Here is a 15,986-nt window from a genome sequence, read left to right as displayed (position 1 = left end):
ACCGTCAGTTCAAGAATACAACGAAATGTCACTGACCATAACTTACTATACCCCTTTCATACCAAAGATAATATGCCACAAGAACTCCATAACCCTCCCCGACGATGCGTCTCCAAGTTCCGTATCGATAACCCATTGCCGAAACTTGACATAATCCTCCAACGGACGCTTCCGAATCTGATCGCGCGAGATAGCAAATTGAGCGCAGCATGCGGCGCCAATCTCGGCAGGCTTGCGAAGATAATTCATGCCCGCAACCTCCTGCTCCGTAGGCGAGGACATATTCAACGAAGGCGTACTCGTCCCGTCGAAGATATCCGACCAGATTTCGTCGGTGACATGACTATTGAAGCGGTGGGAGCTCTTGCAGCCCGGATTCCAATTGCAGCGAAGATTCACATAGCCATTCTGCTGAACGAAATCGAGTCTTAAATTGCGCATAGCTATGACATTGTCATGAAGTGGCGCATCAACATGCCAGGCCATGAGGAAGCCTGCGCGGTGAGCGTGGAGGAAGACAACGGTAGAAGGAAGCTTGTCGTAGTGATCAATTATGTACGTGAAGTAGGCCATGGACTCGTGGCCTTTGTTCAATGGGGTCGTAAGGGCGCTGCCGTTGAGTCGTGTCTCGGGGGAGGGATTGACAGTGTAGATTGCTCGTTGCCAGCTGTGTAGAGAGAAAGCCAATCAGTCGTGCGACTTCAGCGGAGTGTTGAAAAGCAAACAATCACTTACTCGGGAAGCTCTTCTTCCACCCATTTGGTAGGCTCTTCTTGCAGCTTGGCCATGACAATCACCTTATCACCCGGTATGATCTTGCCGTGTGGACTTGGGGCGGTATCATTGCGATCTAGCCAATTGATCACATATGAGCCGGCGCTATATTGATCGCAGATGTCTTGTAGGTGCGCCTCCAGTAAATATAGTGAGAATAAAACGAGGCACAAGACGCCAAACCCTGCGATACGGAGTCCACCCTTCATTCTGAATTCACAGGAGAGATCTCCGGGGGACTCCGTGGAGAGAAACCCGTAGGAGTGATATCAAGGTAGTGGGTTCAACAATAAGCCATTGGGATATACTGTTTCTGATGTATAATGGTGTGAAATAGAAGGGCAAACTTGATTCCAAGTAGCAAGATCCCTGACGACAAATTCCTAAGTCGCAACAGCGCTGATAGCAAGTTCAGGAAACCAGACAAGATACAGAATGGACAGTCGAAGGTTGAAATAATAATTGAAGGGGAAATCAGAGTAGGGAGATAATGTACTGGTGATAAAGTCCAATCCAAGAGCAGAGGGGAGCTTCTATAGTGGACTCGCACCCCGAACTTTCAAATGTCATGCTCATATCATTATTGGCCACTGTGAGGCGTTAGCTCAGGGGAGTCCATCTTTAAACAGGGGGTCTATAGCCTCAAATTGCCGTACCAGAGTTCCTTAGAGTTCCACTACGGAGTACTCCATATGGGTATTACGTGTTGAGATTTCAATGAACCGCCGTTATACCATGTCATTCTAAGACCATGTATCACTTTAACTGTTCTAGTGTTTATAAAACGTCTCTTCTTTTCTTCTCTAATAGCCGGAACATGGAAATCGCTGATTCGTGAAAAAATAAAGCTTAATCTCCTGCCGTATGGTGGAAGGATTCGAATACAAGCACGTGGTCTATGATTTCTACTAGTCTCCACTCGACTCTGCATTCGCTCCCGCATGTTCAAATTAAAGATTTCATTTACGATGGGAAATTATCACGTAGATTCTACTTCGATATATATTTTATTATGTTTACTATGTATCACATACTGGTCCTGGCATGACATGGGTTGGAGTTTTGGACCCTTTAGTTCCAAGACGTGGCAAAGCTTGGCTCTGGGGTACGCTTACCCTTCTCAGCGTAGAATATTAGAATGTACGCTTGAGCCATGGACGAACGGGAGAAAGGCTTAACGTTAAAGGAATGGACCCCATTCGCACGAGTTTTACATACGTACCTACGTAGTCAGACCTAGGCAACGTCATTATTGAACCAATCGCAGAGCTCTCTGAAATCCATTGAGGCGACACACACGTTTTGTTTTTTTCAGTACCATGGAATACAGGCGCGAAGGTTTGGAACTGCCAATCTAAAAAGCTTTCTTGGAGCGATCCTGTGGTGATTGTAACGCGCAATACGTTATATAGGCTCGTATTACAGTGGGGCTGTGTCATTGGTTGGAGCCTTCGTGGCTGTAATTGAACTCTTTCGATACACAGCCTACTTACGAAGACATGGAACGGACACGTTTTGCGTTCCTTGGTATTCCATAGCTGAATCGGACCCTTTAAAGGTTCGGGGACATGTGGGCGATTTGATGGCGGCGTGTGGGTGTGGCAGAATCAGGTCACAGATTGGCCTATCAGCGGCATTGCAGTATTGTACTGACGTCTGTGGGCCTATGAGAGCAGAGATGCGATATCATAAAAGTACAATGTTAGAAACATGGACAAGGAAATATGTCAATCTCTCGGGAGCAGTTAGGTTCGTGAGAATGCAAGTCGGTAGTCGCGTTGCGCTATATTGATAGGGGCCAATTTGTACTCCTTAGGCGGGGAGCGACACCTAATTTACTCAAGCGGGGAACATCCAAGCGAGACATTCTTCTCCAAGCCCACGTTTAGATTACCATGTACCGCCTGAACAATCTTGAAATAGGGTTGCCCTTGAAACAATGTACTATATCCTTGTTGGATGACAATGGATTATCAATTGGAATATCTGCAATCCTGCCACGTGGTTGAGACAAGTACGTACCATTTTCTTAATTCGTTTGATGTTTGGACCAGTGAAGATCTCGGTGATCTCTCGGGGCTAGCGGATGTTGGCTTTTTGACTATCGGATTGGTATACTTTGTACGGAGTACGGAGGAGTACATCGCTCAAAGTCTCGGTAATCGGTGAATGGGCTCCTGACAGGCTCCTATCTTTGAGACAGAAGCCTAAAACGGTACGTATATGGTACGGAGTACATCCCGAGAATAGACTATTTGCTGGTCCCACACCTGTACTCGACCTTTTAGCGAGGTATCTTGAAGTTGGAGATTGCAATTCCTCGAATCGGCCGGAATAGACATTCATGTAAGACAATGTTCCTATCCGCGCAGAAACCGTCAAGAATATGGTTGCCTGCGAACAGTATTTCCGCGATAGTAACGCCACCATATCAGACAAATTTGAACCTGCATATGCCCGGTCAAACCTGAAAGAAATGATCGATGGCATCGATCCCGACTTTATAAGCTTAATTAGAGCTGGTGATCAATTATTTGGAATCAAATACACGGGTTGTACTCCGTGCAATATCGATATATATTTTGGGGTGTGTAAGTTATTGTTTCTTGCAAACTGTACGGAGTACCGATAGTGTCCCAACACCCAACATCCACTTCTATAAACTAGTACCAGGCCTGAAAAACGGTATACGTATTATCTTTGGAATATTGTTACGAGGGTCTCGGGGTCAATTGATTTGTTATTGAATGCATCCCCAGGACTGCCTACTCCTACGTTCAAACGCATATGAAGTACTCCTGTCAACGTAGACTAATGGGGATAATCAACAATGAGAGGGTAGATAATTTTGATACCTTGCCACAGGACAAGCGTTGCAGTCCAGCTGCTTCTTGTGTTTATATTATGGTACACGGACCCGGCTAATCACTCTCATCCCCTTCTTCATCGCTAACCTCCTCCCCATTTGCAATCGCCTCCTCTCGAATCTTCCGCGCACGTTCCCGCTTCTTGTTCAGCAAGTTATTCAACTTCTTTGCAACGTTGAAGACACCCCCAGTCCCCTCGCCGCAGGCAGCACATGATGGGGTTTTCCGGTACCGCTGTAGGGCACAGGCTTCACAGAAATAATGCCCACATTTGGTGATGATAGGGTCTTGATATGGTTTCTTGCAGATGAGGCAGGCAAATGGGATGCTTTCTAGCAATTCATCCTCATCGTCCTCATCGTCTTCCTCGAGTTTGCCCGCGCCCTTTCGCTGAGAAACCACTCGCCCGCTTAATTGCTTGCCCTTGGTGTTGACTTCCCAGTCGCGATCTAGCTCCCATCCTGCCTTGTACGCCTCACGCGAATGGAGATATTTACAACTATCTCCAAAGCCACACTGATTTCAGACGGGTTAGCCACTATTCATAATAGATAGATGGAAGCGGGGGCAGAACTCACGTAGCCAGTTTGTTTCCAATCTTTGCACACATCGGGGGCATAATCCATCACTGTGATAGTCCTAACGTTGGTCGAGGCTTTGACGGGTCCGAATTTCCCTGGTGCATCGGGGTTTTTCTGAATGAAAGATTGATAGTTGGCAGCGCCTTTGTAGGTTCCGTCCGGTTGCGAGGTAGAGCTTGGATTTGCTCGGGTTGTGCCCATCAAGTTCTTCTCACTCAGGTCCTCATCATACCAGTCGGAACGTTTTGTAGCATCGTTGCTCGAGGTCAATGGAGCGGGAACCGCGGTTACAGGCTCGTCCTCTGCACGATGTTTCCTTGTCGCATTTGCTGTGGAGGATGCAGTAACAGCTGCATTCTTACGTCGTCTCTTAATCCGTCGCCCTTCATCATCATCGGACGATACAAAGTCGGAGTCGGAGTCAGAAGCTGGAGGTGGCGTCGCGGGCTTCTTGCGAAAGTTGGCTTTGCCCTTGGAGCGCTTCTTGAAAGCGACTTGGGGCACGGCGTCTGCGAGTTCGCTTTCTTCGGTCATATTGTGTATGCTGGGTATCGGTCAAGCTTAGTCTTAATCGTAGAAGCCCGAGCAAGTATGTCAGATATCAAGTTTATAAGCTTTGGAAGATGCCCGAACTTCTCCAATAATGGAAATCGAACCCTCGAAAATGACTAAGCAGATGACAAAATGATTGCAAACAAGACAAACTGCCTCCTCACTTTGGGACGCGTTTGATAGCGAAAATCGCCAAAATACAAGCAGCAGCCTGTCGAATCAGCTCTTGATATGCTCTATACGCTTTTATAGTAAATTTAAAGATTCCAATTCTGAGGAAATATTGTAGCTCAATATCGTAGATTCGACGATCCGACTCCCCCGTATGGGGTGATTATCGATCATGAACCCCAAACACCGGCGCCAATTGGCAATAATAACAGCACGTTCATTCTTGTTCTCTTCCCTTTTCTCCCCCGCCGAGTCCTCCAAACTCGACCTATCCAATCACTCCCTACGCTCCCTTTCCCTTTCTTTTTTTTCCCCCATTGTTTTCTTAATAACTGTCCTTTCGTTTTTACATTGTGCTTTTTGTCCTTCGTTTATTCAGGCCGAAAGCTTGCGATCTCCTACCAATCCCGAGCACTTTGTTGTGGTTAGTTGCATCCCTACGCGCCTGTCTGGCCAATCTCATCCGGAGCTCACTGATTCGTCCAAAGGTCCTCGGTGTTTGTTGTTTTCAATCGTGTGGGCTTTCCCCCTCTTCCCTTCCACATCTCTGAACGGTGTTCCACGCCCCATTCCATCACCAATATCAGCGTGTGGTAATCTCGAACAACGTCTGGTCGCTGGTCGGCTCGGCAAACATCCAAACGGAAAGCATCCTGCGACAACAGTTTTTGACCGAGTGCGGTGATCCGGATGATGCCCGCAGTCTAGAATTGGAGCGAAGATCAACCCGCGAGTGCACGATATCTCAACGGCAACTGTGTCCTCGTCATTAAGAGGATTCAGACGCCGTTTGAGGCTCCCGATTCCCAAATAATGACCGCATCTAACGCTGAGACCACCGGGTCATTTGCATCCATGGAAGACCCCTTTGTTGCGAACTCCGGAAGGCCAGCTGCGTCTCGCGACTCCCATCGAAACTCGTCCTTTGACACACAGCTATACAGTTTGAATGCGTCTTCACCAGCACAGGCAAAACGGGCCCTCGAGGCCCACTTGGTGGAGACAGAGCGTCGACTGGAGGAGGCTTCAAGGCTAGGAACGGCCCTCATCGATCAGCAGCGGCAGCTATCCGAGCAGTTGAAGGAGGTCGAGCAGCAGCAAAATGAGGGAGAGATTGGTCCAGATCTGCGACGCAAACTTGCGGATTTGGAGAAGGAGTACAATGAAATCGGCCGTGAATCGGCACGTGCATTTTTAGCACCCAAACGTCTTGCTGGAGGCGCGGATGATGCCCAGCTTGGGACGCCATCTTTCGATCAAAAGGTACCGCCTGGGTCTTACATCTGAGTTTGGTCCGATTTATTTATAGCTGAACTAACATAAAATCTTGATAGTCACCCCTGAGTCCCGCTTTGTTTGCCAGTCAGGCCACAAATTCCCCTAGCAAAGTCAGCGTTCCATCTCGCAAACAGCGCAACCAACCATCAAACCGTGTCCACGATATCGAATTTGCGACTGAAATCTCCACTTCACTTTTGGCCCAGGTCCGCCAACTGCAAGCTCTTCTCGCAGAACGAGATGAGACACTCAAGTTTGTTAACCTGGAAAAATCGCGACTTGAGTTGGAGGCAGAGGGGTATGGACAAAGGATCCGAGCGCTCGATGACAGTGAGCAACGCTACAAGGACGAAAACTGGGCGCTAGAGACTCAAGCACATGAGTTGATGGCAGCTGCGAGGGATGCCGCGGAACGTGAACAACGGCTCAACAGTACTATAACATTGTCTAATGCGGAAAAGAACGCCGTGGAACGAGAGCTGGAGGAGCTGAGGCAAGCCAATACGAGGTTACTTGAGGACCAGAGTCTTATGCAGAAGGCAAATGATGCCGAAATTCACCTTTTGCGGCGGAATCTGACTTCCGGTGAAGCGGAAAAGTCCGCGCTCCAAAAGAAGCTGATGGAGATGACTTCTCAAAACCAAGAGCTTGCCAAGGCAGTTGCCATGAGGCTCCGGGAGCATGAAAACCAAAGCTCGAGGGATGTTCCGTACGACAATGAGGGTGATGAGCCAGAGCATATCACACCTGAGAGTTCTCCGCCACAATCCCCCAACAAGTTCACTCCTCGACATGGCCATCTTGAATCGGAAACCTTGAAGAGCTCGCTGGGCCATGCTCATCGCATGATCCAGAACCTCAAGAGCACAATTCACCGTGAGAAGACCGAAAAGATTGAGCTTAAGCGCATGTTGCAAGATGCCCGGGATGAAGTTGAGCAACGGCGCCGTGACAGCACTGTGCCAAACGGAGCTAGCAAACGCCAAAAGACAAAGCAGGATGCGTCCCGAAAGGCCCCCCGCCCAGATCTTCTAGGCGCCGGCCGCAAGGAGAAATCATTTGTTGAGCTTCATGACACAGATTGGGAAGACAATGCCGGTCAAATCAGTCCTACCCAAACCTACACCAAGGCAGTATCCACCAAGGACCGCCCTCGCTCGGAGTCTCCTGATGGACCTAGCGACATCTATCAGACAGCTACCGAGGCGGAAGATGGATTTGAAACAGCCAACGAGCGGGCAACCGCAACTGAGAGCGAAGCGTTCCAAACCGGTGTAGAAAGCATGGCCGATGACAGCAGCGATTCGGCAGAACTTACCGAGACGGAACACAACGTACAGACAACTCCTCGCAGCCAAGTCCCTTCCTCCTTGATAATGGCCAAAGCTCGCGATCGCAGCTCATATCACAGCACGGCCTCTGCGTCCTCCGACGAAGAAGAATACGACGGAGCATTTGGCTCTCCGAGTCAAATGCACGTCTCCCGACCCCGTGTCAGGTCTAAACGCAGCATTTCGAGACGCATTCGTCCATCTGGAGAGGCCACATTTGCATCAACCAGTCGACCTTCGAGTTCCCGCGCATCTGTAGCACCCAGCTTTGCACCAGCGCCTGCAGCGCAAGAAGGCCAGAGCCTCTTTGCCGAACTTGGAGATTTCGATAGCAATGAGGACGACGAAGTGACCTCCCAGGCTTCGACACCACGCATGGAGCCTGCATCGGATTCACGAAGACCCTCGGATGCAATGCTGGATGCACCACCTAAGCCCGCAATGGTCGATTCTGGTGTTATGACTGAGCCTTGGGAGCACATGTCTTCCATTAGTGCTGGCATTGTTGCTGGAGCTGCTGGTATCGCCGCAACTCGGCCAAGTCAAACAGCAGACCGGGAGATCGATGAGGGAACGAAGGAAATTCCTCACTTGGTTAACCCAGAGATGGGAATAGCCGCCGTTTCTTCCCAAGAGACCTCGCCTTCTGCCCCTCAACGGCCTGATCTGAGCATCTCATACATCACCGGGGGTATCACTTCACCTGTCAAGCATCAGCTACCCGCACCGGAAGTGCCGGAAATGACGATATCTTCAATTTCATCACAAACTACAAGTCCCATTCAACCAACGGTTGTGGTTCCTGAGCCAATCATCAAGCATGTTGATGTGATCAAATACGTGGAACGAGAGCCGGAGGTGCCCGAGCTGACCTTCTCCTCCATCACAACCCAATCAACCTCTCCTGTCCATGCAAAACTTGCTGTGCCTGAGCCTATCGTTAAGTACGTTGATGTGATCAAGCATGTCGAACGCGAGCCTGAGGTGCCGGAATTGACCTTTTCTTCTATCACCACTCAAACCACTGAGCCAATCAAAGCAATTGTTCCTGAACCGCTGCCACCTGTCATTCAATACGTTGATGTCATTAAGCACGTTGAGCGTGAGCGAGAAGTACCTAAGTTAGGCTTCTCGTCTGTTGCCGCTCAGTCGACAACACCTGTCAAGGCAATCCAGGCAACTGTGCCTGAACCAGAACCCGTCATTAAATACGTCGACGTGATCAAACTTGTCGAACGTGAGCGCGAGAACCCCGAGTTGACATTCTCTTCCATCAATAATCAATCCACTGTTCCTGTCCAGGCAACGCTTGCTGTGCCGGAGCCTATTATTAAGTACGTCGATGTGATCAAGCACGTCGAACGCGAGCCTGAGGTACCCGAATTGAGCTTCTCCCCTATCACCACCCAAACCACTGAGCCGGTGAAAGCAACTGCTCCTGAACCGCTGCCGCCTGTCATTCAATACGTTGATGTCATCAAGCACATTGAACGTGAGCGTGAAGTTCCAGATCCAAGCTTCTCTTCTATCGCTACTCAATCCACTGCGCCCATAGACGCAACTTTTGCTAAAGCAAAGCCGATTATCGAATACGTGGACGTCATCAAGCACGTTGAGCGCGAGCGCGAGGTGCCAGACTTGGCGTTCTCTTCCATTAGCAACCAGTCCACTGCCCCTGTCCACGCAACCCTTGCAGTGCAGGAGCCTGTGATTCAATACGTTGATGTTATTAAGCACGTCGAGCGTGAGCGCGAGGTGCCCGAATTGACATTCTCTTCGATCACTACTCAATCCACCGCGCCAGTCAAAGCAACTGTTCCTGAGCCCGAACCACCTGTCATTCAATACGTCGATGTTATCAAACACGTAGAACGTGAGCGTGAGGCACCGGTCTTGACAATCTCCTCCCTCGATCCAGCATACACGGAGCCTATTATTCCAAGACCTCGCCTTGCTCCTACGCCGGCATTGTCATTCTCCTCTGTGCACTCTGTGGAAACTCATCCAGTGAAATATATGCCATTTGTCATCCCCGGGGTGGCAGACTTCTCTACTCAAACTGAGTCGACAGAGTCAAACGCTTCAGAGGCAGCTGTCATTATCCACGAAGACCAGCCAACTGGCGCTGCTCGCAGCCGTACGAGCACAGGCAACAGTGATCAGCTTGTTGGTGCTGGACTTGCCTTGAACGATATTTCTGGCAACGCCCTTACTCGCTCTGCTAGACAACAATCCAGTTCAGTAAGCATGGACCAAGGATCCCAGACAATCCTGTCCTCTAAGCAGATAGATCAAATCCTCATGGATCGCGTGTCCACACGCCCGCTTTCTTCTGACAGCCAGGTGACGGACAACTCACGAGAGATTGCCACAGCCCCTTACGTGACCCCCAAGGCTCCGACACGACCTCGCCTTTCGCAAATTCAGTCTGTGAAGTCGACAACGCCAACTCACCGCCGGCCTACCAGTGCCGCCAGTCAGACATCTGGTGCGAGTCACCCCCCACTGCCCTTCGATCACCGGGAAGCTATCATGGCAGCAGAGAAGAGGTCTATCGACATCGCTCCGCCATCTCCTACCTCTGTCATGGGGCCTCCTTTGGCACCAGCATCGGCGTACCGCATGAACTCCCAGCGCCCACTTACGCCAAGCGAACAGGCTGCGCGCGCTAGCTCTTCAAGAACTGGTTCATCTCAGGCCAGAATGAGAAGAGGAAGTCAAAGCCAGATGTCTCGACGATCCTCAGTTTCGTCTTTTGCATCTGAGATCGAGGAGCGTTTCAATATGGCACCTCATGCTGGCGCCATGCCTCAGGGCTATGGACCTAATACGGACCCACGCATGATCCAGGCGATTACCCAAACTATGATTGGTGAATTCCTTTGGAAATACACCCGCAAGACAGGATCATCGGATATGTCAACAACACGTCACCGACGATACTTCTGGGTTCACCCGTACACCCGTACTCTGTACTGGAGTACCCAAGACCCACAAACTGCCGGAAAGAGTGAGCTCCGTACCAAGAGTGTGCCTATCGAGGCTGTTCGAGTGGTTGCCGATGACAACCCGTATCCTCCGGGTCTTCACTGCAGGAGCTTGGAGGTTGTCAGTCCTGGTCGACGAGTCCGGTTTACGGCTACGACGAGCCAGAGGCACGAAACATGGTTCAACGCGTTGTCTTACCTCCTTCTAAGAGAGACCAACGAAAACTGTGAGGACAATAACAGCGTAACCCTCGACGATATCAACGAGTTCAACCCCCCTAGCTTCCGATCTAGCTCTCGCCAGACAGCACGAATGTCGTTCTCGTCTTACAATAGCCGCACCGCTCGTAATGCACACAAGCAACAGCGGCGAGCGGCCTCGGCGATGTCCATGCGATCTTCTGGGACTCTCGGCGGGCGCGCATCACCAGCCCTCAGCTCACCTGTCCCAAACCCAAACTCATCATTGCAAGTTCCTGATGATCGCCAACGTTCTTCGTCACGACTCAGCACCATCTCCAGTTCGATTCGGGGGTCCATCGCAAGTTTGAAGGGACGGCCAGGTCAATCTCCTAGTATCCACAATGAAAGTCTTCATGGGCAAGAAAGTGCCGATGATCTGAGACAGGTGGTCGAAGCGCAGGAACAAGACCGACTCGAAAATGTCCGCGCTTGTTGCGACGGCAAGCACGATGTTGGCTCTCTTTCTCGCACCAGTCGGTACAGCCCGAGGATCAACCGTATCCACTCACCCCACCGTCACTGAACATCGTGCTATGAGATTGGCATTTGTTCGTAGGGTTTGTGGGCAGGTCCTCAACCCAGGCTCCAGTCACCTACAAAGATAATGACGACGAGTCTCCTTTTCTTCTGTTTCTTGTCCAACCAGCAATCCTTCTAATAGTGTTTTCACCTTAACCTCTTCCGCACGAGCGTGGAATTCCTCATACACCAAACACCGAAACTCAACTGGAATCATTTGGTGATAAAGCTTTGGGCTCTGAAACTTCTTGAATAGTTTCACCCCAACTTCATTCGCCTTGTCTTCACCTACGATCTTTTTCTTTCTTTACTCTCTACAGATCTCAACTCTCCTACTGTCTCTGTCCTTCATTCAATAATTCAGTTGGCGCCCTGCTGGAAACGTGTCTCCAATCTGACTCTGCTCTTTTCCTATATTCTCCTTTTATGTTGATAATTTCTGTGACCACTACATGCCGTCGTCTTTGTACTGATAGGCTCCGCTCTTTCTTCCGGTGAAACCATCTATTGAGTATTTGTGCATTTTGCACCAGACCAGGATGCTAGATATTAGTCTATGTTCAACTCGTTGGAATTTGTTGGAACACGTCTGATTACTTTCGATCTGTAAGCCGAGTTATTGTCCATTGATTTTCGGTCATAGAAGGATGTGGCGTTTCAAACGCCGAAGTTCCTGCAAGGGCAGGGCTTCAGGTCACGTGATATATAATCTGCGCCCCAAGTATATAAATCTCCACCGGTCTCCTCTCAGCATTCATTGGCGTTGGTCATATCGAATCTCGAACATCTTCGAACCACCATGTCTACCGAAGGCCCTCCACCGTTTGTCGGGCGAATGCTTGCAATGTTAGAGCCCGCACAGATCATGGCCTGGGCGATGTCCCGTAAGTACAGACCCCGAACAATCACCGAACAGACACCGTATGGCTTCAATCTCAATATATGAGATTTGATGCCGGTGGACGTGGTTTCACTTTCTTGTATTGTCTCTATGTTGTATCAATAGTTCTTTTCTCTTGTGTCTTTTCACTGAACGGTCTCTGTATTCTGTCGGTCATCGAGTCACATCAGCACCAATTTCTCATCTTCTAGATCCAATTTGGCAACTCACTAACTGCAATACCACAGACTACGTCCGAGTCTGCACCGAAGCTGTCTTCAAGAATGGCCACCTCTTTGCCCCAATTACCCAGACCAGGAGACTGCGCGATGAAGCATTCGGAAGATTCTGGATTGATTTCACCTGTGAGTATTACCCACCAGCCCTCACATTTATTATCAGCAAACCTAGAGTGGAAACCATATCTATTGGCTGTTCTACATAACCAGTGAGAAAGGAGAGCGCTCTATTGAGATTCCTATCGAAATCAAGATAAAGCAAAGAAAAACATGAATCCTAATCAAATTATCACCACAGCACCCCGCCAAATGTCATCCGACCCGAACAATACAGAAGTCCCCGAGCCAGTCGGCTCGTCAGCTTTAATCCCTCCACTTCTCCGCACAGCCTCAGGGATAGTCCTGGACATCGGACCAGGCACAGGCACACAGATGCCACTACTCACCTCACCAGCAATAAGAGCCCTATACGGCGCGGAGCCATGCGAAAGCCTACATTCCTCGATCCGTGAAAAGGCAGTGGCAGAAAACATCTCTTCCAATTACCACATCGTGCCGACAGGAGTAGCAGCTAGTGAACTAATTCCCGCATTGAGAGCGACGGGCACGGGCGTTTTGGATGCGTATGATTCCGACGCGCGCGCAGGCATCTTCGACACGATCCTCTGTGTGCGAGTGCTGTGCTCTGTGCCGGAGATGGAACGCACGGTCGGCGAGTTGTATGGGATGCTCAAGCCTGGTGGGCGGCTGCTTGTTACGGAGCATGTTGTTAACCCGTGGCGGCGGGCGAAAGGGTCGATTGTAGCCCGTGTTGTGCAGGGTATCTATCAGGCTCTTGGGTGGAGTTGGTTCATCGGGGACTGTTGCTTGGATAGGGATACAGAGGCGGTTTTGAGGGCTGCTGCTGACGTGGATGGGGGATGGGAGAGTGTTGAGTTGGAGAGGGCTTTTGAGTGGTCGGCTATGCCTTATATCTCTGGGGTTTTGGTTAAGAAGGGGATTTAGGAGTTTATTTGATACTGTTGTGAGTGGATTGTTTATAGGATGAGTGGATGAATATGTACTTATTATCAATTCAAATGGGTATCTTTGGTTGTTTGTTTGTGTTGAACTTCCGCTCGTTTCATTGATGTCTTCAAGCATTGTTCTGGGTCTCCTTCAAATTCAACGTAAGTCCTAACATATCAGGAAGAGAAGCGGAACCCGGGGTATGAATGTTTGGTTTTCCACGACAGGAATTGCAAGCCGTATTTTCGCAATGTGTGCAATTTTGAATTGGATATTGGAGATCTGTCGGAGATCTGTCTGTGTCTCTCACAGGAATAATAAAGACACCTACTCACTGCCTTGGCTTTGAGATCAGCATAGTCGACGAGTGGTATTTCCGCGACCTCGCGGTTGCGTTTCATGGGGCCATAGAGCTTATTGTACAAGAGCCTTGGAAGTAGTTTGGAAGGGGCTTGCCCATCGTATCGGTCAATGATTTGGAGCCTGCTTGTTTTTCTTCGCTTGGACCGGACCACAGTATTTCAGTTGTTTGGCGGCTTGGATCGTCCAACAGGCCAGAAGTCAAACAAGTCTAATGCCTCGGACGTCCATGGGCCCTGCTCTTTGGGCTGGTCTTCCATGTTAGCTGCATGGAATGATACTCCTGCTCTGACCCGGCGGGCAGTTAATGCGGTTGGATCTGAAATTGATTTGCGCAACGGTGAATCGATAGACCTTTTCCCGGCGAGCCTTTTGATAGTGGACGGGGATTTGAAGCCTGATCCATCTATCATCTCGTCAAAGATAAATTGAGTCGAGGTTGAGGGCAAAAACTCTTCGTTTGGTCTTGAGGAATCACCTGGTGCGGCAGCCAGGCTACACATAAATCAATATCACGATCCCAGTTGAAGGGTAGGTACATACTAACTATTGTTCCAGGGATTCTGTGGCCGGCTCACGGCGTGCACTCGTAGGAAGTGTGTCTGAGGTCGCCGGAGATGGAGTTCGTGAAGCACCGGGCAGTAAAGCACTGTACATCAATTTTCTGCGTGGCTTCCCGGTTCCCATGCGTAAAGACGATATAGGTGCCCCAGATCGTATTACCGAAGGTGGATGCGATGGAGGTGGCATGTTCGTTGAAGGTGAGTTGTTGGCTGGAGGTGGAATATTGGCTGGAGATGAATAATGCGTTGGAGGTGGAACGTTCGTTGGAGCCTGATTGTTCGCAGGTTCAATAGGTTTAACATAATTGGTGACTGCACGTACTGGCGCCTGCGGTATAGATGGGCCAGCAGACAGCTGTCTAGGTGCACCTGGGGAGGAGCCTCTTGAGATCCTCGGAGGGTCAGACTTGTGTGGTGGGGTCAGGCGTGACACGGCTTTTGCTTGATTTGCACGGGTGATTGATGGCTGCTCCATGTGCAAATTCTGTTGAGGCCTCGCTTTTTGTGTTCCTGGGGGGGATGGGAAGAGGGCCTTTCGACGAGGGGCCGGGGGGTTTTGACGGTTGGATAGAGGGCAGTGCATTTGTTGATTCATTGCGCCGGGACCTTTCAGATTGGACACCCTTGATGGCTGTACAGACTGCCTTGTCAAGTGTTGGTTCAGATGAACTTGGAGCGGGGGCCGTTGAGAATGGAGGATTGTGTCTCAGTGGCTGAGTTTGTTTTGACTGAACTATCGACGTCTGCTCACGATTTACCAGGGGTGCATAAGTAGAATCACCCCCGGGTCTAGGTAGTTCCTTTGCTATTTGATTTAGCATCTGCCTCGCGAAGGGTCTCTCATTTGAATCAGCTGAATCGGTCAAATCAATGACCTCACTCTGGGCACTCGAGCCTTGCTCAAGGCTTAGATTCATTACCGATGATGTCTTCTGTCGCTTCGGTGCTGGTGCAGACGCCTGAACGCTGGATGTAGGTCTCGAAGGACGTCGTTCCTCATATGGAGGTACCAAATGCCCGATTGGAGTCCTTTTGATCCCTAGCAGATCGTTAAGTGAACGGAATGACTGGGACGAACCGGATGAACGAATAGGTGCAGAGGTTTGGGTCGAGGTCTGGGTAGAGGTGCGAGGGACTTGGGACACCGGGGCTTTAGTCTGCGGTGAGCCCTGACTAGATATCCTTTTTTCGTAAAGGGTTGTGATATCCGTCTCTGTTGTGCCCATGTTCTCGGTCACCTCAATTAGAACCCCTTTGTCCAGCTCCATCTCGTCACCATCCTGTACTTCATCCGGAGATCGCCAGTGGTGGTCACCAATAAAGTTTCCCTGGTCATCGTAGACCATGACACGCTTGTTGAATTTATGATATCGAAGGTAGCCATCGTGCCATCGTTTGGACTTACGGCGTAGATCGTGAGTGTACAGGCAGCGAAACTTCACGACCGAGGCCGTAACCTGCGGGGAGGTCGGGGGACCACGCGTGGAAGACGAAGGCGTGGACATCATGGTAGCATTATGTAACATCGAGTTTGCTCATGGCTTCAGCGCTGGATCAAATGGAATTGCGAAATGTATTTTCAACCGCGTCTCGCGTTGGAAGTGGAAAATGCGATAAGCTGATAAGGCAGAGG

At 49.9% G+C, this 15,986-nt stretch overlaps 5 protein-coding genes across 5 annotated transcripts; 2 read left to right on the top strand and 3 right to left on the bottom strand.

The window, feature by feature from the left end:
• Positions 1–45: 45 nt before the first annotated feature.
• N7500_006923 (DUF3431 domain-containing protein) lies at positions 46–983 on the bottom strand (the record flags this gene model as incomplete). The annotated part of the gene is made up of 2 exons (XM_056678067.1): positions 46–667; positions 736–983. 2 exons carry the CDS (start codon positions 981–983, stop codon positions 46–48), a joined length of 870 nt encoding a protein of 289 aa, XP_056533067.1.
• A 2,712-nt stretch (positions 984–3,695) lies between these two features.
• On the bottom strand, positions 3,696–4,756 carry N7500_006922 (U2-type spliceosomal complex subunit CWC24; the record flags this gene model as incomplete). Its single annotated transcript, XM_056678066.1, has 2 exons — positions 3,696–4,157; positions 4,220–4,756. The coding sequence occupies 2 exons, from the start codon at positions 4,754–4,756 to the stop codon at positions 3,696–3,698; spliced, it is 999 nt and encodes a 332-aa protein (XP_056533066.1).
• Positions 4,757–5,758: 1,002 nt separating this feature from the next.
• N7500_006921 (putative nuclear migration protein (ApsA)) lies at positions 5,759–11,307 on the top strand (the record flags this gene model as incomplete). The annotated part of the gene is made up of 2 exons (XM_056678065.1): positions 5,759–6,208; positions 6,280–11,307. The coding sequence occupies 2 exons, from the start codon at positions 5,759–5,761 to the stop codon at positions 11,305–11,307; spliced, it is 5,478 nt and encodes a 1,825-aa protein (XP_056533065.1).
• A 795-nt stretch (positions 11,308–12,102) lies between these two features.
• On the top strand, positions 12,103–13,427 carry N7500_006920 (class I SAM-dependent methyltransferase; the record flags this gene model as incomplete). Its single annotated transcript, XM_056678064.1, has 3 exons — positions 12,103–12,187; positions 12,432–12,548; positions 12,721–13,427. The coding sequence occupies 3 exons, from the start codon at positions 12,103–12,105 to the stop codon at positions 13,425–13,427; spliced, it is 909 nt and encodes a 302-aa protein (XP_056533064.1).
• A 524-nt stretch (positions 13,428–13,951) lies between these two features.
• Positions 13,952–15,858, bottom strand: N7500_006919 (DNA helicase ZGRF1-like domain-containing protein; the record flags this gene model as incomplete). Its single annotated transcript, XM_056678063.1, is given in 3 exon segments — positions 13,952–14,285; positions 14,338–14,984; positions 14,995–15,858. The coding sequence occupies 3 exon segments, from the start codon at positions 15,856–15,858 to the stop codon at positions 13,952–13,954; spliced, it is 1,845 nt and encodes a 614-aa protein (XP_056533063.1).
• Positions 15,859–15,986: the final 128 nt, after the last annotated feature.

The sequence above is a fragment of the Penicillium coprophilum genome, assembly GCF_028826855.1.
Source record: "Penicillium coprophilum strain IBT 35676 chromosome Unknown utg000004l_segment0_segment0, whole genome shotgun sequence".
Classification (NCBI taxonomy): domain Eukaryota; kingdom Fungi; phylum Ascomycota; class Eurotiomycetes; order Eurotiales; family Aspergillaceae; genus Penicillium; species Penicillium coprophilum.
This window is presented reverse-complemented; position numbering and strand designations above follow the sequence as displayed.